The sequence below is a fragment of the Zootoca vivipara genome, chromosome 4 (assembly GCF_963506605.1).
Source record: "Zootoca vivipara chromosome 4, rZooViv1.1, whole genome shotgun sequence".
Classification (NCBI taxonomy): Eukaryota; Metazoa; Chordata; class Lepidosauria; order Squamata; family Lacertidae; genus Zootoca; species Zootoca vivipara.
This window is the reverse complement of record NC_083279.1, coordinates 101,723,095-101,746,107: the sequence shown is the minus strand read 5'-3', so window position 1 is coordinate 101,746,107 and position 23,013 is coordinate 101,723,095. Positions and strand designations below refer to the sequence as shown.

General features: G+C 51.3%; 3 protein-coding genes across 4 annotated transcripts; 1 reads left to right on the top strand and 2 right to left on the bottom strand.

Annotated features, from left to right (window-relative positions):
* Nucleotides 1-1,802: 1,802 nt before the first annotated feature.
* On the bottom strand, nt 1,803-3,203 carry LOC118085601 (hemoglobin subunit beta-1). The gene is made up of 3 exons (XM_035116437.2): nt 3,034-3,203; nt 2,618-2,840; nt 1,803-2,056 (listed from the first exon to the last, which is right to left on the bottom strand). The coding sequence occupies exons 1-3, from the start codon at nt 3,123-3,125 to the stop codon at nt 1,928-1,930; spliced, it is 444 nt and encodes a 147-aa protein (XP_034972328.2). The 5' UTR covers nt 3,126-3,203; the 3' UTR covers nt 1,803-1,927.
* Nucleotides 3,204-7,680: 4,477 nt separating this feature from the next.
* LOC118085603 (cystatin-A) lies at nt 7,681-11,241 on the bottom strand. Of its 2 annotated transcripts, none has more exons than XM_060274180.1 (3): nt 11,093-11,241; nt 9,654-9,773; nt 7,681-7,881 (listed from the first exon to the last, which is right to left on the bottom strand). In XM_060274180.1, the coding sequence occupies exons 1-3, from the start codon at nt 11,156-11,158 to the stop codon at nt 7,753-7,755; spliced, it is 315 nt and encodes a 104-aa protein (XP_060130163.1). In that variant the 5' UTR covers nt 11,159-11,241; the 3' UTR covers nt 7,681-7,752. The 2 variants fall into 2 exon arrangements, with proteins under 2 accessions (XP_060130163.1, XP_034972330.1); XM_035116439.1 differs by having other exon boundaries at nt 9,672-9,773.
* A 9,860-nt stretch (nt 11,242-21,101) lies between these two features.
* LOC118085002 (olfactory receptor 52E4-like) lies at nt 21,102-22,064 on the top strand. Its single transcript, XM_035115249.1, has one exon. It carries the CDS (start codon nt 21,102-21,104, stop codon nt 22,062-22,064), a length of 963 nt encoding a protein of 320 aa, XP_034971140.1.
* The last annotated feature ends 949 nt before the right edge of the window (nt 22,065-23,013 follow it).

The window sequence follows — 23,013 nt, the reverse complement described above, 5'->3', positions numbered from 1 at the left end:
GAATTGCTAGATTTGGTTCTGACCCTTCCCCTGTTTTCCTTTGTTGGAGACCTGGGGCTTAGAGGGGAGTCAGGGGCTCCTCCTGCAAACTGAGCTGAGCTTCCCTTGCAGATGCCTTTGCAGATAAAGGTCAAGGGACCCCTGACCATTAGGTCCAGTTGTGACCAACTCTGGGGTTGCGCGCTCATCTTGTGTTATTGGCCGAGGGAGCCACTGTACAGCTTCCAGGTCATGTGGCCAGCATGACAAAGCCGTTTCTGGCAAACCAGAGCAGCGCATGGAAACACCGTTTACCTTCCAGCTTGAAGCGGTATCTATTTATCTACTTGCACTTTGACGTGCTTTCGAACTGCTAGGTTGGCAGGAGCTGGGACCGAGCAATGGGAGCTCACTCCTCACGGGGATTCGAACCACTGACCTTCTGATCAGCAAGCCCTAGGCTCTGTGGTTTAACCCACAGCACCACCTTTGCAGAGGTTGCTGCTAATTTTCTGGACATTTGGGGCTGCTGTCAGGGATCTGGAGTTTCTGATAAAACAGGCACTTTGTGAATGGAGTCTTGAACCTGAACGAAGGAGGTTTGGGTGATGTGCAGCGTGGTGAGGCAAGACCCGGTGTGTGTGTGTGTGTGTGTGTGTGTGTGTGTGTGTGTGTGTGTCAGCCTCTCCCGTCTAATTTCCCTGTAACACCCTTTATTACCATTGGAACGGGATAAAAACTTGCATTTGGTTATTTCTGTTGAATTTCTGTGTCTTTCCCATTCACTGGAGGCTCAATCCAGCTCCTTTGCAGCCCAGCCTGCGATTTGTAAGGTTCAATGGGCCCTGACTGGCCAGCTGTCAAGCAGATGCCGGTGTCCAGTCCTTGCAGCGTAGCTGTCCAGCTCAGAAGGCCCTCGCTCCCGAGGGGTAGGGTGGGTGCCGCCTTGTGGGCGCACTTTGTGTCGAGTCCCTGGTGCGCTGGTTGGGTGCCCCCAGCAGGAGGGGGCTGAAGCCAGAGCAGGCAGCCACGCTACCCCCACCCCCACCCCGGTCTCCCCAGAAGGAGGAAGGCAACGGCCACTGGACCTCGGAGCATTGGAGGGAGCCTGCCAGGAGTGTCAAGGGGAAAGTGTCACAGTGCCCTGAAACCCCACCCCCACCGGAGAGCCCCCCACTTTCCCAGACTCCCACCAGCTAACAGGAGGCGTCCCCTCCCCCTCACACCCTCCCCTCCCGCCTGGTCTCTCTGTTGAGGCTTGTTTGCTCTGCAATACAGAAGCCACACCAAAGGGGGCAGACTTGGGTCAGCCTCCACATCTTGGTGGGCTAGGAGCAGCGGGCAGAGAGGAGAGAGAGAGACAGAGAGGGGGGGGGGACACCAGGGCAGGTGGCAGAGGGTGTCATTCATCAAGGGTGTGACTGGCAGAGCTGCCATCTCCCACTGAGTCTCTCAAGTCTCCCCAGGAGGTAAAAGAAGGAGGACAACTGGCCAGGAAAGGTGGGAAGGGGAACATGCCCTGCAGGGGTGGACTAGATGATTTCTTGGGGTCCCTCCTGACTCTGCAAGTGCCACAGCACCCTGAACCCCCCTGGTGTTCAATGGTTCCTCTTGAGTGACAGAGGAGAGAGAAGCCCCCCACTTTCCTAGCCCCCCACCAGCACCCTGAACCCCCCCCACTGGTGCTCAATGGTTCCTCTTGAGTGACAGTGGATAAAGAAGCCCCCCACTTTCCCAGCCCCCCTGCCAGCCAGCTTATCAAAGGCATCCCCCCCCAGCCCTTCCCCTCCCTCCATCCCAAAGAAAGAGACACAGGAAACCAGTCAGATTGCAGAGGGAGAATTTATTAGAGGGTCAAGCGTCACATGGGGGCAGGAAGGGGTGGCCCCCACCCCACCCGGTGGGTGGCGAGACCAGCAGGAGGCTGCCGCTTCTCCCTGGGGGGGTCTCAGTGGTACCGGCGGGCCATTGCGTGAGCCACCACCCTGACCAGCTTGTGGAAGGCATGGTGGTAAGCAGGGGTGAATTCCTTCCCAAAGTGGGCGGCCAGGAGGGTGATGAGGACCTCGCCCAGCATCTGGAAGAGAAAACAAAAAGAGGGGGTGACTCCTTCTGCCAGGGGGGCTGTGTGCCTTCTCCCCACAACCCCCACCCCACACAGCCACAGCTGGCAGCTGTAGAGTCAAGCCCAAAGGCCATCTGGGTTGAATGAAGGGGTTTGGGGTCCCCTGGAAAGAGGCCGCTCCAGGAGGCAACAGGCAGAACCCAGTTGGCATTGCCATGCCAGGAGAGGTTTGGTGCCAAGAAGGAACCTGGCCCCTGCCAGGGACCTCCTGGGCTTGGCCTCTGCTAGGCGGACAGATCCTTGCTTGACCAGGGACAAGTCAGGAGGAGGAAGGGCAAAGGCCCACAAGCTGCATTTGAAAGGCCAGAAGGCAAGAGAGTCCGTCGAGGTAAAAAGGGTTGGCTTGCTCAGGGCGTGGCTGAAGGTGCCCACGGATGAGGGGCACCCACTCTGACTCGCCAGGAGATGAGACCACAAGGATTTTGAAAGATAGCCAGGACCTCTCCCCACCTGGAATCCATCCCCCCCCCGGCCCTCCCCCCAGCAGCCCTTTGAGGTGGGGAGCAGCCTCACCAGGAAGTTGATGGGATCCATGTGGAGCTTGTCGCAGTGCAGTTCGCTCAGCTTGGCAAAGGTGTCCTTGACCTTGTCGGGGTTCTTGACGGCTTCTGAGAAGGTGGCCAGGACCTTGTGGCCGTGCGCCTTGACTTTGGCGTTGGCAGTGATGGCAGAAGGGCTGGAGACGTCCCCAAAGTGAGTGAATAACCTCCGGGTCCAGGGGAAGACGATCAACATGCTGCAGGGAGGGAAGGAAGGAAGGAAGGAAGGAAGGAAGGAAGGAAGGAAGGAAGGAAGGAAGGAAGGAAGGAAGGAAGGAAGGAAGGAAGGAAGGAAGGAAGGAGAAAGGGAGAGGCAGGGGTGGTTATTATCCCGGTGGAAAGAGGAGCCCCTGCCCCCCTGCCCAGAGAGGCGACCACCCCTGGCCTTACGTGGCAAGGGCCTCCGCCCCCATGGCGGCCACGTCCACTTTGCCCCAGGCAGTGGTGATGAGCTGCTTCTCTTCGGCGGTCCAGTGCACCATGATGGCTGGCTGTGGGCTGGGAGCTTCTCTGGGCTGCTGGAGAAAACCTTCTGGGCTGAACTGGAGCTCCTTCCAGGGCTGGAGCCTTTTATACCTTGGGCCAAATCTCCTCCTCCTCCTCTGGGGGCCCAGCTTGGTGGGGCTGGGGAGCAGGAGGGGGGAAGAGGCTGGCTATGGGGTGTGGTGCCCTGGGGCGAGCAGGAGGCCCCGATAGCTGCTTCTCTCGAGGAGGCATCAGGCCCCAGCTGCTCTCTTTATCAGCAGGACCAGGTCTGAGCACACAGCCCAGGAGACTCCCTGGAAGCTCACCATTTTGCAGGGGCAAAACACACCCCACAGACCTCATGTGGCATTTAGACCCATTGCACAGATGAAGGCGCAATGGGAGCCACAAGGGACATGTCCTGGATGACTCAAACCCAGAGCTTCCCTCAATGAGCCCCCAAGAGGGGATGTCTACGATTGGCAGGACGCTGGGGGGAGAGGGGCTGGAGTCTGGCTTGAAAGAGGGGGGCAGTGATTTGTGGGGAACTGGACCAGCCAGGAGTCAAGAGTCGGAGGCAGGGGAAGCTTCAGAGCTGGAGGAAGAGGAGGAAGAGGCAGGCCAGGCAAGGGAAGGGCCAGGGGTTTCCTCACCTTCTTCTGCCCCTCTGTCTCCCAGAACCAGGAGCGGACTGAAGAGGGAAGGGCAGAGGCAGCTTCCATGCAGGCTCAGTCTCTGGCTGTGAGGTGCATAAACGGAGGGAGGGAGAACTGCCCCTGTTGTTGCAGCGTCTCCATAGAGCGCAGACCTGGGAATAGCTGCATCCTAGCAAGGGTTATATTTGGCAAGAAAGAGCTAGCTCTCTGCCATGTGCCTTCCTTGGGCTGGGAAGCGCCCTTGATGCCCGCCATGCCAGCTCCATGGAAAGAAACAGAGCTGGGAGTGGATGGCTTCCAAGCACCTAGAGACTAGGCTCCAGAGCTGGAGAAGAACGCCTGTGAATGTTCACAGTTAGCTGTCTGCTGTGTGACTGTGAAGTGCCCTTGGAGCTTCATGGAGAGGCTAATAATAATAATATATTTATTATTATTATTTATACCCTGCCCATCTGGCTGGGTTTCCCCAGCCGCTCTGGGCGGCTTCCAACAAAATATTAAAATGCAATAGTCTGTCAAACATTAGAAGCTTCCCTAAACAGGGCTGCCTTCAGATGTCTTCTAAAAGATGCAGGGAGAGGATTTATTTATGACCCACCCTTCCCCGCAAGGTCCCAGGAGGGGCTGCGAGCTCAAAGCGCCTTCTCGGTGGTGGCTCCTGCCCTGTGGAATGCCCTCCCATCAGATGTCAAGGAAAGAAACAACTATCTGACTTTTAGAAGACATCTGAAGGGAGCCCTGTTCAGGGGCGTTTTTAATGTTTGATGTTTTATCGCTTTATTATTATTAATATTTTGTTGGAAGCCACCCAGAGTGGCTGGGGAAACCCAGCCAGATGGGCGGGATATAAATAAATAAATAAATAAATAAATAAATAAATAAATAATAATAATAATACAAAAGAAGAGTTTAAAGTAACTTGCGACTTCGTCTCTGTGGCCACGCGAAGCCTCCAGCTGCAGAGGCACTCCACCTGCCTTCTTCCCTGGGGAACCTGAGTGGGGAGAGGGCTGCAGAAGAGGCGCCTGGTTGGCCACTGCAGGGAAGAGGATGAGGCCCTTCTGGGGCCAGAATTCTCCCAAGGGAAAGCAGCAAGCAGGACCTGAGCCCAGGAAGGCTCCCCCCCCCTCCTGCACTTTCCAGCAACTGGGACCCAGAAGCGGAGCCACAGCGGAGCCCTCCCTCTCTTCCTCCAAGAATTTGTCCAATCTTCTTTTAGAGCCATCCAAGGTGGTGGCCACCACTGCCTCCTGTGGGAGGGAGTTCCACAGATCAACTCTGTGCTGCATGAAGAAGGACTTTGTAATCAGTCCTGAATCTCTTCCTGGCATGTCAGCAGTTCTAGTGTTAGGAGAGAGGGAGGAAAGCGTCTCTCTTCCACTCTTTCCAGGCCAGGCATCTGCCTGCCTTTTACTCTCCCCTTTTCTCTAAACTATAAAGGCCCCCAAACGGCAGCCTTTCCTCACAGGGGAGTCACTCCCTCCCTGGATCATTTTGGGGTGCCCTCCTCCCCCCTTTTCTGCCAGGAGGGCTCAGGAGAGTCTCCCCTTCCCTGGGCCACCCAGAGACTTCTGGGCCCCTGAGCATCCAGCTGGTCCTCTCTGACTGCCGCCTGGCCAGGCCCCACGGAGGCCCCACTGGGCCCCCCAGCACGGAGGAGCCCCTGGGCAGAGCCCTCTGCTGCATCTCCCCACAGACGCCAGCCTTCCTCCTCCTTGGCGCCCAAGATCTCTGAGGTCTGCTGGGGGCAAGTGGCATGCAGATGCTTGCCTCTGGTCCTCTAGAACAGGGGTCAGCAACCTTTTTCAGCCGTGGGCCGGTCCACCATCCCTCAGACCATGTGGTGGGCCGGACTACCGTATATTTTTTGGGGGGGGGAATATGAACGAATTCCTATGCCCCACAAATAACCCAGAGATGCATTTTAAATAAAAGCACACATTCTACTCATATAAAAACATGCCGATTCCCGGACCGTCCGTGGGCCAGATTGAGAAGGCGATTGGGCCGCATCCAGCCCACGGGCCTTAGGTTGCCTACCCCTGCTTTAGAAAAAGGATGCTTGTTGAGACAGAAGTTTCCCAGACTTGTGCAGCACCTCGACTGGACTTGGGGGTGTGTCCCAAGGTGGGGGAGCCCTGATGCTGATCCCAGGGCCGGGGGGGGGCATCTCTGGCCATGTTCCCAGAAGCCACCAGGGCTCTGCTCTGCTTCCACAGTCAGAGGCAGCGATGCTTCCGGACGCCAGTTGCTGGAAACCGAAGGAGGGGAGACTTGCTCTGGGGCTCGGATCCTGCTCTGGGGCTTCCCCTTGGGGCACCTGGTCAGCCACTGGGAGAACAGGAGGCTGGACTCAATGGGCCCCCTGTGGCCTGATCCAGCCTGCTCTTCTTATGTTGAAGAATCTGAAGAAGTGTGCATGCACACGAAAGCTCATACCAAAATATAAACTTAGTTGGTCTTTAAGGTGCTACTGAAGGAATTTTTTTATTTTTCTTATGTTGAGAAAGAGAGAGAAGTTGTTTGTTTGTCTGGACTCTTGTCTGGCTTGAGGAGTGCATGAGCCCCCCTTCCCCCCCCTGCAGTTCTCCAGACTGTTTGGGGCCAGCCCTGTGGGGCAGGTCCAGGTGGGGCTCAGGCAAGAGGGGGGTGGAGGCCACGCTTCCCAACTCCTGGCAACCGGCTGACGGGCCCCTGGAGGACCTGGATGAGAACTTTGCCTGGGCTGCGGGTGCAGCAGGAGGGTGTGTGAGTGGAGCACCCATGGGTGCCTCTGAGGAGACCTGTTTGTGGGAGATTTGGGGGGTGTCGGGCAGGAGGCGCCTCCTGGCAGGCAGCTGATAAGGGCGGCCCCTCCCTCCCTCCCTCCCTCCCTCCTGATAGCTCCAGCCCAGGCTCCCTGGAGAGACCTCAGCCTCTGGCACCAGGAGCTTCGGGGGGGGGGGTGACACTCGCTGCCTAAGCAAAGGGAACGGGTGGCACCAGCCGCCTCCCTAGATGGCTTCCTGCTACTACTATTTTCAAAGAGCTTTTGTGTTTATGTTTTCAGCCATGTCTTCCTCCGAGTCTTTTTTAGCATCCTTTTCTGTCTGCTTGGACTTTTTTTACGGCCAAATTCTGCGTTCCAGTTAGCTTTTCATATTACATTGATGCTTTTGAATTATGGTGCTGGAGGAGACTCTTGAGAGTCCCATGGATTGCAAGAAGATCAAAACTATCCATTCTGAAGGAAATCAGCCCTGAGTGCTCACTGGAAGGACAGATCCTGAAGCTGAGGCTCCAATACTTTGGCCACCTCATGAGAAGAGAAGAATCCTTGGAAAAGACCCTGATGTTGGGAAAGATGGAGAGCACTAGGAGAAGGGGACGACAGAGGACAAGATGGTTGGACAGTGTTCTCGAAGCTACCAACATGAGTTTGACCAAACTGTGGGAGGCAGTGCAAGACAGGAGTGCCTGGCGTGCTATGGTCCATGGGGTCACGAAGAGTCGGACACGACTAAATGACTAAACAACAACAACAACAATTACATTTTTAAGAGTTTCAGAGTGATTTGCCCCTCTTGGTTTTGACTTTCCAACTTCCTTCTTACCAACTTTCCTCTTTGGAAATCAAATGCGCCCCTGATAACACTCTAAGACCAAACGCCCCACATCGCCCCTCTTGCCCCACCCAAAGGGAGAGCCTCTCTCACGGCTGCCCTCCCCAGGCGGGCATTTGCGGAAGGGGGGGCAGGGAAGGCGGCCTCCCAGCTGTTCCTTGCTGCACTTGCTCCCTCCCCCTCAATGCCGCCTTTGTCTCTCCCCCTTCCCCTTCCAGGGGCTGCTGGGGGGCTTCCTCTCCCCCCCACAGCTCATTCCCTCTCCCTCCCCTTGCAGCTTCTTCCCTCCCTGCATAACTTCTCAAAGGCAGCGACTCTTTCCAAGACCTCCTTTTTATTGAGGGAGTTTTATTGAATTCCTAAGGCTTCTGAGCTCTGCACTGCTGCTAGAAGGAAGTGATGGGGTCCGTCCTGGTGTGGTTCAGCTGGTAACCATGGAGCGTGAGGTTGCCCCCATCGTTTGAAAGGCTCTGGAACACGCGGAGGTGGGCATACTTGTCCTCTGCATACTGGACCTGGGAGGAGGAAGAGGAGGAGGAAGGAAGAACACAGAAAGGGTGTCACCAGCAGAAACCAACTGGCTTCTCTCCAGAGGAAGGAACTGTATTTCTCATAGAGTCACAGAGTTGGAATATAATAATAATAATAATAATAATAATAATAATAATAATAATAGCAATTTATTATTTATACCCCAGCCACTCTGGGAGGCTCCCAACAGAACATTAAAAACACGATAAAAAATAAAAATAAAAACATTAAAAAACTTCCCTAAACAGGGCTGCCTTCAGATGTCTTCTAAAAGTCAGATAGTTGTTTATTTCTTTAACATCTGATGGGAGGGTGCCACCACCAAGAAGGCCGTCTGCCTGGCTGCCTGTAACCTCCCTTCTCGCAGTGAGGGAACCGCCAGAAGGCCCTCAGCGCTGGACCTCAGTGTCTGAGCTGAACAATGAGGGAGGAGACTCTCCTTCAGAGTATACTGGGCCAAGGCCGTTGAGGGCGTTAAAGGTCAGCACCAACCAACACTTTGAATTGTGCTTGAAAATTTACTGGGAGCCAATGTAGGTCTTTTAAGACCAGTGTTATATGGCCACTCTCAGTCACCAGTCTAGCCACCGCATTCTGGATTAGTTGTAGTTTCTGGGTCACCTTCAAAGGTAGACCCACACAGAGTGCATTGCAGTAGTCTAAGTGGGAGATAACCAGAGCATGCACCACTCTGGCGAGGCAGTCCGTGGGCAGGGAGGGTCTCATCCTGCATACCAGATGGAGCTGGTAGACAGATGCCCTGGACACAGAATTGACCTGTGCCTCCATGGACAGCTGTGAGTCCAAAATGACTCCCAGGCTGCACGCCTGGTCTTTCTGGGGCACAGTTACCCCGTTCAGGAGTCCCCCACACCTGCCCGCCCTCTGTCCCCCCAAAACAGTGCTTCTGTCTTTGCCAGGATTCAGTCAGGATTCTATCCAACTGAACTGCCTGCCATGCACAAATCACAGCTCAAGGATCCCTGGCAGATGGTTCCTCTATTTATGTACACGACAACAGCAGCTAGAACTTTGTATGTACAGAAGTGGAAAGAGAAAGGGCAGCCAATGAAGGAGAAGTGGCTTGCGAAACAGATGGAATATGCTGAAATGGTGAGACTTTGTTCTGTGAAGCGCCCTGAGACCTCTGGGTATGGGGCAGGATATAAATCCAAGAAATAAAAATAATAAAATGACAAAGGGTTTAAGGAGGAATGGGAACCGCTGGTGGATTACCTATCAAATTATCACCCATTTATGAAGTCATGGGCAGGATTTGAAATATGAGCAGTGGATGAATAAAAGATTGAACGGCAGGGGGATTTAGATGGCAAAAATGTTTGTTATAAAACAGCTAATAAAAATGAGTAAAAAACAAACATCAGGCAAGGAGGGTTGGGAAGTCAACAAGAAACATTGTATATGATGATAAATGCTTTGAAATATTGTTGGAGACTTAATAAAATGTGTTGTGTTGTGTTGTGTTGTGTTGTGTTGTGTTGTGTATCCATCTGACATCTGTTTAAAAAACCTCCAGGGAAGGTGAGGCCATCACCTTTCATGGGAGCCTATTACTGTCAGACGTCTCCTCTTGCCCTCAGAAATTTCTTCTTAAGATTTACCACTCAGATTCTCGTTGGAGAATGTCTCGAAATGGCCTGGTGTCTCTAAGGAGGAGGATGAGAGGCATGCCTGCCACCTTGAGGTCCTTGGAGGAAAAGCTGATATAGAAATGCAATAAATAAACCAAACCAACCAGGAAAGGGCCCCTGACCTTGATGAAGTAGTTGGTGCCAGCTACCACCTGAGTCCTGAACTCAATAGCCTTAAAGAGGTTGAATGCCTGGTTCACTTTTGCTTCCAGCTGACATTTCACCTGCGAAAAGAAGGCAAAGGCTACTGGTTATGGCAGCAGGAAGCTGAAAGAGCCCTGAGGGTGGAAGGAGGCAGGCTTAGCTCACTCCTGGGGGCCAGAAGAGGCTGCTGGAGGTTCCCTGGGACAGGCGAGGGGAGAAAGCTTTGGGCAGCAGCCCCTCCCCATTGGGTGCCCTCCTGACAGTAAGAGCTGTTCGACAGTTGAATTTGCTGCCAAGGAGTGTGGTGGAGTCTCCTTCTTTGGAGGTCTTTAAGCAGAGGCTTGAAAGCCATCTGTCAGGAATGCTTTGATGGCGTTTCCTGCTTGGCAGGGGGTTGGACTGGTCGGTCCTTGTGGTCTCTTCCAACTCTAGGATTCTATGATTCTAGTGCTTTGGCCATCCTGGCTGGGGGCTGGTTGGAGTTGCACCCTTGGAGAGCACAAGGCCCTCAAATCATCGACTTGTAGAGTTGGAAAGGGGCCCCCTAGGGGCAGCTAGTCCAACCCCCTGCAATGCAGGGATCTCAGCTCAAGCATCCAGGACAGATGGCCATCCAACCTCTGCTTAAAGACCTCCAAGGAAGGAGAGTCCACCACCTCCCGAGGGAGACTGGTCCACCATCAAACGTCTCTTACTGTCAGAAAGTTTGTATTGGTGTTCAGTCACAATCTCCTTTCTGGTAGCTTGAAGCCATGGGTTCGAGTCCTAACTCCTAGAGCAGGAGAAAACAAGCATGCTCCCTCTTCTCTGTTACAGGCCTTAAGATATTGAAAAGATGGCTCTCCTATCTCCTCTCAGTCTCCTCTTTTCCAGGCTAAACATACTCTGCTCCATCAACTGCTCCTTGTAAGGCTTGGTTCCCAGACCCTTGATCATCTTGGTCACCCTCCTCTGCAGACCTTCCGGCTTCTCAACATCCTTCTTGAATTGGACACAATATTCTAGGTGTGGTCTGACCCAGGCAGAAGAGAGAGAGACTGTGACTTCCCTTGATCTGGACACTAGACTTCTGTGGACGCAGCCTAGAATAGCATTAGCCTTTTTTGCTGCTGCATCACACGGTGGGCTCAGGTTGAGCTTGTGGTCCACTAAGACCCCAAGATATTTTTCATTTGTACACCTAGCTTTGACATTGGAAACATTTGGACTTTAGAAACAGGGCTCAACATGGCAATCATTTCCCATGAGTTAAGAAAAGCCTCTTAGCGCAACGAGGCTGGAAGCCAGCTGCCGCCCCCCCGCCTCGCCCCATCTCCAGAAGAAGTAGAGCCCCAGAGCCTCTCTCTCCATGGTGGTAGGGGAGGGGGAGAGGAATCTGTGGGGAGAGGGGGCAGCTCACCTGGTCAGTGATTGCCTGAATCTCAGGAGTGGCCAATTTGACGGGGGATAACCCTCCAGGAGTCATGGTGGCTCTGAAGGAAGAGATGCAGCAGGTCTGGAGCAAGAGAGCGGAGGGAGAGATGGAGTCAGGGAGGGAGTCGGGGGACACACCTTTTTATTCTCTGGCAGCCACCATCTCTTCTTGGGCAACATCAGGTGCAGGGGTGGCTGACGTCTGTGGGAAGGAGCATTGCTCATCAAACTCTGGCATGAGGAGACACATCCCATCTCTGACAGAGGAGGGGGCTGCTGCTGGCAAGGAGCAGGGGGCTGCCTGGGTGCCTTCTCCCAAATTCCATCGCAACCCCTTGGGAAGCCATAGCAGACCTCAACGGTCGCATTCCCTGGGTGAAAAGGCGAAGAGGAGGGACTGGGAGTGGCTGCCGGGACCACATAACACCGGTCCTGAGAGATCTAGAATCAGAGAATCATAGAGTTGGAAGAGACCACAAGGGCCATCCAGTCCAACCCCCTGCCGAGCAGGAAACACCATCAAAGCATTATTGACATATGCCAGTCAAGCCTCTGCTTAAAGACCTCCAAAGAAGGAGACTCCACCACACTCCTTGGCAGCAAATTCCACTGCCGAACAGCTCTTACTGTCAGGAAGTTCTTCCTAATGTTTAGGTGGAATCTTCTTTCTTGTAGCTTGAATCCATTGCTCCGTGTCCGCTTCTCTGGAGCAGCAGAAAACAACCTTTCTCTCTCCTCTATATGGCATCCTTTTATATATTTGAACATGGCTATCATATCACCCCTTAACCTTCTCTTCTCCAGGCTAAACATACCCAGCTCCCTAAGCCGTTCCTCATAAGGCATTGTTTCCAGGCCTTTGACCATTTTGGTTGCCCTCTTCTGGACACGTTCCAGCTTGTCTGTATCCTTCTTGAACTGTGGTGCCCAGAACTGGACACAGTACTCCAGGTGAGGTCTGACCAGAGCAGAATACAGTGGTACTATTACTTCCCTAGATCTAGATGCTATACTCCTATTGATGCAGCCCAGAATTGCATTGGCTTTTTTAGCTGCTGCATCACAATGCTGACTCATGTCAAGTTTGTGGTCTACCAAGACTCCTAGGTCCTTTTCACATGTACTGCTCTCAAGCCAGGTGTCTCCCATCCTGTATTTGTGCCTTTCATTTTTTTTGCCCAAGTGTAGTACTTTACATTTCTCCTTGTTAAAATTCGTCTTGTTTGCTTTGGCCCAGTTGTCTAATCTGTTAAGGTCATTTTGAAGTGTGATCCTGTCCTCTGGGGTATTAGCCACCCCTCCCAATTTGGTGTCATCTGCAAACTTGCTCAGGATGCCATCTACACTGGCTCCCAGTACGTTTCCGAGCGCAATTCAAAGTGTTGGTACTTACCTTTAAAGCCCTAAATGGCCCCGGTCCAGTATACCTGAAGGAGCATCTCCACCTCCATCGTTCTGCCCGGACACTGAGGTCCAGCACCAAGGGCCTTCTGGCGGTTCCCTCATTGCGAGAAGTGAGGTTACAGGGAACCAGGCAGAGGGCCTTCTCAGTAGCAGTACCTGCCCTGTGGAACGCCCTCCCATCAGATGTCAAGGAAATAAGAAGTTATCCTATTTTTAAAAGACATCTGAAGGCAGCCCTGTTTAGGGAAGTTTTTAATATTTAATGCTGTATTGTTTTAATATTCGATTGGGAGCCGCCCAGAGTGGCTGGGGAGACTCAGCCAGATGGGCAGGGTATAAATATATTATTATTATTATTATTATTATTATAGAAGAGACAAAGGCACTCCTGAGATGCGCAAGGAAGGAAGAACCTGGGGAAATGCCCAGTTCCCCAAGGCTAAAGCCTGTCAGTCTCTGCCACCCGCCCCTGGCACACAGCCAGACTCACACACACCCTTTTCCAGGAACTCCCTTTTGAGGGAGGGAAAACCTTTGACTCAGCTCTGCTGCTCAACATTCCGGTTCTGCTCAGCCCAACTAGAAGGGGCATTAATTTAATGATGTGCATGTGATTTTTGTGCCCATTGTTGAGCATGCAAATTGTGTGGTACATGTGCATGCTCTGCTAAATGTTTGTGGGGGGCAGGAGGCGGGCAGGTGTGGAGGACTCCCTGGTCCTGAATGGGGTAACTGTGCCCCTGAAGGGCCAGGTGCGCAGCCTGGGAGCCATTTTGGAGGTGCAGGTCAATTTTGTGTCCAGGGCAGCTGTCTATCAGCTCCATCTGGTACGCAGGCTGAGACCCTACCTGCCCGCGGACTGCCTCGCCAGAGTGGTGCATGCTCTGGTTATCTCTCGCTTGGACTACTGCAATGCGCTCTATGTGGGGCTACCTTTGAAGGTGACCCAGAAACTACAACTAATCCAGAATGCGGCAGGCCACCTCCTCCTCCTGCCGACTCCCGGAGGCCCAGGGCGCTCCGCGCAGCGCTGCTGGGCACTTTGTCGGCGCTTCAGCAGCAGGGTCCCACTGGCTCGGGTCACTCGGCAGACTCGCTCCATGCGGCGCCGACCTGGCAAGCACCCTCCTCTTCCTGCCACAGCTCAGTGCCCGGAACTGGCTGCTGCTGAAGCGCCGACAAAGCACCTGAGCCCCGAGCCAGCGGGAGCCAGCAGCGCCCCCCGCTGAAGCGCCGACAAAGCGCCCAGCAGCGCCACGCCGAGCACCCCGAGCCACAGGAGGAGGAGGAGGATTCAAAGTGCTACAGAGCACTGCTGGGTCCCGTTGGCTCGGGGCGCTCTGCGTGGCGCTGCTGGGCGCTTTCTTGGCGCTTCAGCGGGGGGCGCTGCTGGGTCCCGTTGGCTCGGAGCTCCACGTGGTGCACACTGCTGGGTGTTTTGGCGGGGCTGCAGCAGTGGCAGCATCCGGTTCTGGGCCCCAACCCGACAGGCCTCTTCCTCTTCCTTGACGCCCTCCAGAACTGCACCTAGCCCTACGGCTTATTTTCGGGGTATGTCTTATATTTTTTCAACGCATGAAAATCCTGCCATGGCTTATTTTATAGGTACGTCTTATTTCATGAGAAACCGGGTACATGCAGCCACTGGGATAGATCATCAGGGGATTTGGGCTGGGTGTTCATCAGTATGCGGATGATACCCAGCTCTACTTCTCTTTCAAATCAGAACCAGTGAAGGCGGTGAAGGTCCTGTGTGAGTGCCTGGAGGCGGTTGGAGGATGGATGGCGGCTAACAGATGGAGGTTGAATCCTGACAAGACAGAAATACCCAAGTGAGAGCCCAGGGGTCTGAACACTCATTCCCCCACAGGAAGAACATCTGGGCCAGGCAGGCCTTCAGGCTGGTCTCCCTGGTGCCGAGCCAGAAGATGCCCAGCCACTAGGGCATGATGGAGGTGGAGAGGCTCAGGTGGGTCAGGGCCAGGATGGCAAAGAAGAGGAACATGGGCTGGTGGAGGCTGGGGAGACCCTCAAGGACCAGCAGGAGGGAGGTGTTCCCCAGCAAGGCTGTGAGGTTCACGCAGCCGTAAGGGATGGAGACTCAGACCTTAAGGGACTCCAGCCCTGGGATCCCGACCAGGAGGAAAGAGAAAGGCAGGTAAAGCTGGACAGGGAGGGAAAGGCGGACCACTGCCCAGGGTGGGGTGTAGCATCACTGAAAGAGTCAAATACAACATTTCCTGTTTTCCCAGAGTGGACACACAGGGGAATGTTGCTCCAGCCAGGAAGACTTCCTGTCACACCTGGTCTGGAGCATTCCCCCCCCTGCATGTGACCAGGTAGATGGGTGTGACATTAAATTGATGTTAATGATGGGGGGGGAGTAGTAGGAACACAGCTGAAGTTTTAGTTTATAACTATGGAAGAAAGGACAAACACAGGGTTTTTTTAGCAGGAAACTAGTCGATAGATTCGTTAGAGCCATATAAATTGAGCAGTCCAGTCTGGCTTGTCCAGATTGGATTGTTCCTGGTAAATTCCCCTTCTTAAAAACAACAATGACCCAACAGTCTTCTTTTAAAAGTAATGATAAGCTTTCCTTACATTCACTTCACAGTATGGTCCTGAAGGCAGGCCTGAGCTTTTTAGTTACAGTTCCAGAGAAAGGTGTGGCTTCATCCTCTTGGAGGAATGAGCCCATGTTTCCTTGGAAGGGGAAAGGCGGTGAATAATTGCAGCCTTGAGGGACAGGGCTCTGCCTGGGCCTCAGATTTCTGCCTGGCACCACACCTCTTTTCTGACATGATTCTGACATTTCCTATTATGCTTCTTGCAATGTAGTATGGAAAATCATGGGAACATTTGAAAGCAGGTGTAACCTTTTGTTCTGGGTTCTTCTGCTTTGCTTTGCTTTGCTTGGGAGTGGAAAATTAGTTGCAACAAATAAACCATCAGGCTTAATAGCCGCTGCTTGGCCTCTTTAACTGGGCTGTGGTCTCTTGCTTGAACCTGACCAATTTTGGACCCCAAGTTTTGATACTTCTTAGCACTCTTGGCCCTCAAGACCCCTCTCCTCCTCCCTGAATTTGTCCAATCCTCTTTCAAAGCCACCCAAGTTGGAGGCCATCCCTGCTTCCTGCAAGAAGGAGTCATGGGGAGCTCAAACGGCTGGTGACTTTTTGGATGGTTCTAATAAAAGGTGCTCTATTTCTTTGCATCCAAAATTGGTCAGGTTCAAGCAAGAGACCACAGAAAGTAAAATCTCTCACTGCCTCCATTTCTTCCCCTTCTATTTGCCAGGAGGTGATGGGACTAGTGGCCGTGATCGTGGTTTTTTTGAAGCTCAACATCAAAAAAACCAAGATCATGGCCACTGGTCCCATCACCTCCTGGCAAATAGAAGGGGAAGAAATGGAGGCAGTGAGAGATTTTACTTTCTTGGGCTCCTTGTTCACTGCAGATGGTGACAGCAGTCACGAAATTAAAAGACGCCTGCTTCTTGGGAGAAAAGCAATGACAAACCTAGACAGCATCTTAAAAAGCAGAGACATCACCTTGCCTACAAAGGTCCGTATAGTTAAAGCTATGGTTTTCCCAGTAGTGATGTATGGAAGTGAGAGCTGGACCATAAAGAAGGCTGATTGCCGAAGAATTGATGCTTTTGAATTATGGTGCTGGAGCAGACTCTTGAGAGTCCCATGGACTGCAAGAAGATCAAACCTATCCATTCTGAAGGAAATCAGCCCTGAGTGCTCATTGGAAGGACAGATCGTGAAGCTGAGGCTCCAGTACTTTGGCTACCTCATGAGAAGAGAAGACTCCCTGGAAAAGACCCTGATGTTGGGAAACATTGAGGGCACTAGGAGAAGGGGACGACAGAGGACAAGATGGTTGGACAGTGTTCTCGAAGCTACGAACATGAGTTTGACCAAACTTCGGGAGGCAGTGGAAGACAGGAGTGCCTGGCGTGCTATGGTCCATGGGGTCACAAAGAGTCGGACACGACTAAACGACTAAACAACAACATTTCTTTGCATTGCTCATTTAAGAAGACCCTCTTATCTCTCCTTGCTATTTTTTTTGAAAATCTGCATTTAGTTTCCTGTATCTTTCACTATCTCCCTCACATTTTGCTTGCCTCCTCTCCCCCGCTATTTGTAAGGCCTCGTTGGACAGCCATTTTGCTTTCTTGCATTTCCTTTTCCTTGGGATGGTTTTCGTTGCTGCCTCCTGTATAATGTTACGAGCCTCCATCCATAGTTCTTCAGGCACTCTGTCCACCAAATCTAAATCCTTAAACCTGTTCCTCACTTCCACTGTGTATTCACAAGGGATTTGATTTAGATTGTATCTTACTGACCCAGTGGTTTTTCCTACTTTCTTCAGGTGCTACTCAGCTGAGGACTTCAGATTTCTTAAATTACTGGCTACTTCTTCTTTTTTCAAGTTTTTAACTTTATTAGTAATCTTACAAAGCATTACACATTTATAACACATCTCTCAAGGCAAAAAAAAACTCCAGCCATTTACACCGAAAACACTAAGACAAATAATGCAAAGATGTTTAAAAAAAAACCTGTGTTTGTCCTTTCTTGCATAGTTATAAACTAAAACTTCAGCTGTGTTCATACTGCTTTTTCCCTTATCATTAACATCAATTTATATTATAAAGAAAGAAAAAATTATTAACAGATATTGTCATACAGACTTCCTCTCAGTTCCCATTGTATAAATGAATTCTTGCATTGAATGTACCTAACCTCATTCCTCGATTCTCTGTATTTTCTCTAAAGCCTTTGCCCTGCTTCATTTTGAACTCCAAGGCCAAACTTGCCAAGAGAACAAGCTGGTCATCACAAACACTCTTTTCCAACAACACAAGAGATGACTCTACACATGGATATCACCAAATGGGCAACATCGAAATCAGATTGATTATATTCTCTGCAGCCAAAGATGGAGAAGCTCTATACAGTCAGCAAAAACAAGACCTGGAGCTGACTGTAACTCAGATCATCAGCTTCTTATAGCAAAATTCCAGCTTAAAATGAAGAAAGTAGGAAAAACCACTGGGCCAGTAAGATACAATCTGAATCAAATCCCTTATGAATACACAGTGGAAGTGAGGAACAGGTTTAAGGATTTAGATTTGGTGGACAGAGTGCCTGAAGAACTATGGATGGAGGCTCGTAACATTATACAGGAAGCATCCTTTTTCTTAAAATACAACATCTGCAGTGATCAAGGAGCCCAAGAAAGTAATATCTCTCACTGCCTCCATTTCTTCCCCTTCTATTTGCCAGGAGGTGATGGGACCAGTGGCCATGATCTTGGTTTTTTTGATGTTGAGCTTCAGACCATATCTTGCCCTCTCCTCTTTCACCCTCATTAAAAGGTTCTTTAATTCCTCCTCACTTTCTGCCTTCAAGGTTGTGTCATCAGCATATCTGAGGTTGTTGATATTTCTTCCGGCAATCTTATTTCTGGCTTGGGATTCATCTAGTCCAGCCTTTCGCTTGATGAATTCTGCATATAAATTAAATAAGCAGGGAGACAATATACCATAATAAAGTTTACCATAATAAAGGACAAAAGTGGAAAGGACCTAACAGAAGCAGAAGACATCAAGAAGAGGTGGCAAGAATACACAGAGGAATTATACCAGAAAGATATGGAGGTCTCATACTCCCCAGGTAGTGTGGTTGCTGACCTTGAGCCAGACATCCTGGAGAGTGAAGTCAAATGGGCCTTAGAAAGCACTGCTAATAACAAGGCCAGTGGAAGTGATGATATTCCAGCTGAACTATTTAAAATTTTAAAAGATGATGCTGTTAAGGTGCTACACCCAATATGCCAGCAAGTTTGGAAAACTCAGCAGTGGCCAGAGGATTGGAGAAGATCAGTCTACATCCCAATTCCAAAGAAGGGCAGTGCCAAAGAATGCTCCAACTACCACACAACTGCATTCATTTCATATGCTAGCAAGGTTGGAGAGCCCGAGGTTTCCCTCGCCGATTTCCAATGGTGCCAGACCGGAAATCCTGTTTGTTTGTTTGTTTGTTTGTTTGTATAAAACATACACTTCTCATTGCCCTCAAAGAAATGGGGGGGGGTGTTCCAGCCTCCCTGACCTAAAATTATATTACAAAGCATCCTGTTTCTCTTGGATAAAAGATTGGTGCCTCCTCAGCAATACAAATGTATTAGACATCAAAGGGCATGACAACCATTTCGGGTGGCATGCATATTTGCATTATGGAAAGACCAAAGTTCACAGAGGTTTCACTAATCATATAATAAATGCTTTATATATAGTGTGGGCAAAATATAGTATATTGATGGAACCTAATACCCCGCGATGGATCTCGCCAATAGAGGCAAAGACTGTTAAACGGAAAAATATGAAAGGAATATGGCTTACATATAACTCAATATTGATAGAAGATGAAGGCCAAATTAAACTTAGAAAACCAGCTTTCAAGCTGGCTGGAATACCACCAAATATATGAAACATTTAAACAAGACCAAGTGATCAGATTTGATAATGAGCCCTTGAAATTTGAAAAAGAACTATTAATGAATTAGAATCATAGAATCCTAGAATCATAGAGTTGGAAGAGACCACAAGGGTCATCCAGTCCAACCCCCTGCCGAGCAGGAAACACCATCAAAGCATTCTTGACATATGCCTGTCAAGCCTCTGCTTAAAGACCTCCAAAGGAGGAGACTCCACCACACTCCTTGGTAGCAAATTCCACTGCCGAACTACTCTTACTGTCAGGAAGTTCTTCCTAATGTTGAGGTGGAATCTTCTTTCTTGTAGTTTGAATCCATTGCTCCGTGTCCGCTTGTCTGGAGCAGCAGAAAACAATCTTTCTCCCTCCTCCATATGACATCCTTTCATATATTTGAACATGGCTATCATATCACCCCTTAACCTTCTCTTCTCCAGGCTAAACATACCCAGCTCCCTAAGCCGTTCCTCATAAGGCATTGTTTCCAAGCCTTTGACCATTTTGGTTGCCCTCCTCTGGACATGATCCATATATTGGGACTTCCCTCAGTCCCAAACAGCACAGCTCGTGGTCAAAGATGATGGGAGGTGGGTTGCATGGATACCTGGAGGGCCACAGATTCCCCAGCCCTGCGGTCATCAAATCCTGGGGGCAGCCCTGTGCTAGAGGGACTCAAGGATGAATGCTGCCCATCGTCCCCCGAGCCGGTGGCCTTGGAGAGATGCCCCACAGCTGGGCAGACCTTGGTGCAATGGACCTGTTTGGCATGGGAAATGTCTCCAAACAGCCCCTTGAGATGCCCCCTCCCTGGTTCTCCACAGAGACGCCATAAATGCTGCTTTCTGCTCAGCCAGGTGGCCTCAGAGCCGAGTGCTGCTCTGTGCAGGATGCAGCTGCCTGCAAAACTCCACCAGGAAGCTGAGGAGCAGAAGAAGCTGCCTTAGGCTGAGCTGAACGAGTCGACACCTTGACCTAGAGATGGAGCCCAGTGGCTGTGGTGGCTTTTCAGGGTTTCATGCAGGGAGTCTCTCCAGGAGTTGCTGAGGACCAGACCTGGGATCTTCTGCATGTGAAGCAGATGCCCTGATGGTGATTGACAGAGCTCCCCTTCAGCTCCCTTTGGCTCTGCAGGTGAGAGGGCTCGCTCTCGCCAGAATGGCTCTGCCCTGCCTCCACATTGAGAGGCTGCGGCACACCTGAATGCCAGTTGCTTGCGATGTAAAAACTTTGATATCTGATTAGATACTACTTTCCTGATACAGACATTGTTCTAACTCAGGCAACCCCAAACTTTGGCCCTCCAGATGTTTTGGACTACAATTCCCATCATCCCTGACCACTGGTCCTCTTAGCTAGGGATCATGGGAGTTGTAGGCCAAAACATAAGGAGGGCCGCAGTTTGGGGATGCCTGTTCTAACTGTTCCCATGCAAAGTGCATTTAATCTTCTTTTTTTAAAAAAGAGAGAATGTACCAATGAACGTTTTGATTCCTGGTTCCTGCGTGCCTGCCTTCTGCAGCTCTCGTGCCTTCCTCCTGCACTGCATGCCAGCCTTATCTGACCCTAGAAGGACTCAGGGTGTTTTGCTAGGATGTTTTGACAAGCCAGGGAGAAAGATGTGGGAAGGGATGCCAATAGTCCCTCACGGAATACTGCTTGCCAAAGCAACTGGTGGTTCTGTGCAAAAGCTGAGACCCGGACATTTTACACTCCTGGACCTGTAACCCTTTTCATGTACGCAATAATCATAGAATCAGAATTGTAGAGTTGGATGGTACCCCAGGGGTCATCTAGTCCAACCCCCTGCAATGGGGGTTAGAACTGTAGTGTTGGCTCTAGCTTCCTCCTCGTCCCTCTTGACTCCTACCCCCTTTCTACAGTTGCCCAACTTTCCCCATTTGCCTCCATGCTCCTCTTGACTCCTGAATGTGAGGCGGGTACCTTGGCTGCCATCATAGGGCGTCATGACCATCCTCAGGCATCTCTACTCGGCTCCAAATGGTTCTACCTGCTAGCCTGTTTCTTCTTTCTTGGCAGGGATGAAGTGACCCACACCTGGCCAGATCCAGGAGGAGAATGCCACCGTCTAATGCCACCCACTTTCATTCCCCCACGTGCGTCTTGCTGGGCGTCCCGGGGCTGGAAGCTCTCCACTCCTGGATCTCCATCCCCTTCTGCCTCGGCTATGTCGTCGCTCTCCTGGGCAACTGCACCATCCTCTTCATCATCAAAACGGAAGCCAGCCTCCACCAGCCCATGTTCTACTTCCTCTCTTTCCTCTCGACCATTGACCTGGGCCTCTCCACCTCCACCCTGCCCAAGATGCTGGCCATCTTCTGGTTTGGCCTCGGGGAGATGAGCTTCGGCTCCTGCCTCGCCCAGATGTTCTTCATCCACACCTTCACGGGGATGGAGTCTGTGGTGCTGCTAGCCATGGCCTTTGACAGGTACGTGGCCATCTGTGACCCCTTGAGGTACACCACCATCCTGACCAAGCCACGGATCGCCTGGATGTGTGCTGGCGTGGCTCTGAGACCCTCCATGCTGGTGCTGCCCATTGCCCTGTTGACTCTCCGCCTGCCCTTTTGCAGCGATCACATCATCGTTGCCCACACCTACTGCGAGCACATGGGCATTGCCAAGCTGGCCTGTGCCGACATCCGGGTCAATGCCATCTACGGCCTGTTCACCATTGCCTTCCTAATGCTAGATTTGGTCCTCATAATTCTGTCCTATGTGCTGATCTTGCAGTCTGTTTTCCGGCTCCCCTCCAAAGAGGCCCGGCTCAAATCCCTGGGCACTTGCGGTTCCCATGTGGCCGTGATTTGTGTCTTCTACACTCCTGCCTTCTTCTCCTTCCTCACCCATCGCTTTGGACGCAACATCCCCCATTATGCGCATATCCTCATTGCCAACCTCTACGTCATTTTGCCCCCGGTGCTCAACCCCGTCATTTACGGCATCCGGACCCGGGAGCTGCGCAGCAGGATCCTGAAGTTCTCGTTCTCCAAAAGGGGGCCTTTGTCCAATGTCTCCTGATTATCCTGCCTTGCAGGGGGTTGCATTAGTTGACCCCCAGGGTCCCTCCCCACTCGACGATTCTATTTTGCATTCCTACAATCTGCTGAATGGGAATTCAGATACGTAATCTGAGTGTTTTGTTCTGATCCTAAGAGATCCAATGTGGCAAAGGGACAGAGCTCAGCGGAAGGTCCTGCCTTCAGTCCCCACTGGCAGCCCCAGCTAAGGCTGGGAAGAAGAAGAAGAAGAAGAAGAAGAAGAAGAAGAAGAAGAAGAAGAAGAAGAAGAAGAAGAAGAAGAAGAAGAAGAAGAAGAAGAAGAAGAAGAAGAAGAAGAAGGAGGAGGAGGAGGAGAAGGAGAAGGAGAGTAGTAGTTTGGATTTGATATCCCGCTTTATCACTACCCGAAGGAGTCTCAAAGCGGCTAACATTCTCCTTTCCCTTCCTCCCCCACAACAAACCCTCTGTGAGGTGAGTGGGGCTGAGAGACTTCAGATAAGTGTGACTAGCCCAGGGTCACCCAGCAGCTGCATGTGGAGGAGCCTAGACGCGAACCTGGTTCCCCAGATTAGAGTCTACCGCTCTTAACCACTACACCACACTGGAAATCCCAGAGAGCTGTTGCTGCCAGTCAGTGTGGGATGCCCTGAGGTAGATGGACCGATGGTCTGATTCATAACTCTGTCATTCTGTGATAATTTTTTGACAATGTGCACCAGAATTGTTGTTGTTGTGGTGGTGGTTGTTGTTGTTGTTGTTGTTGTTGATGATGATATCCTGCCTTTCTCCCTGACAGAGACTCAAGGTGGCTTACACTTCAGATAGAAACAGCTAAACACATAGAAAAAGAGTAATAATTTAAGAAACAATTACATATTAATGGAATTAATAGAAATATTTGGTATATTGAAAGCATTTCGAACATTACCATAGAAGCAGCATGTCACCAGTGCTTTCATGCAAAGCCG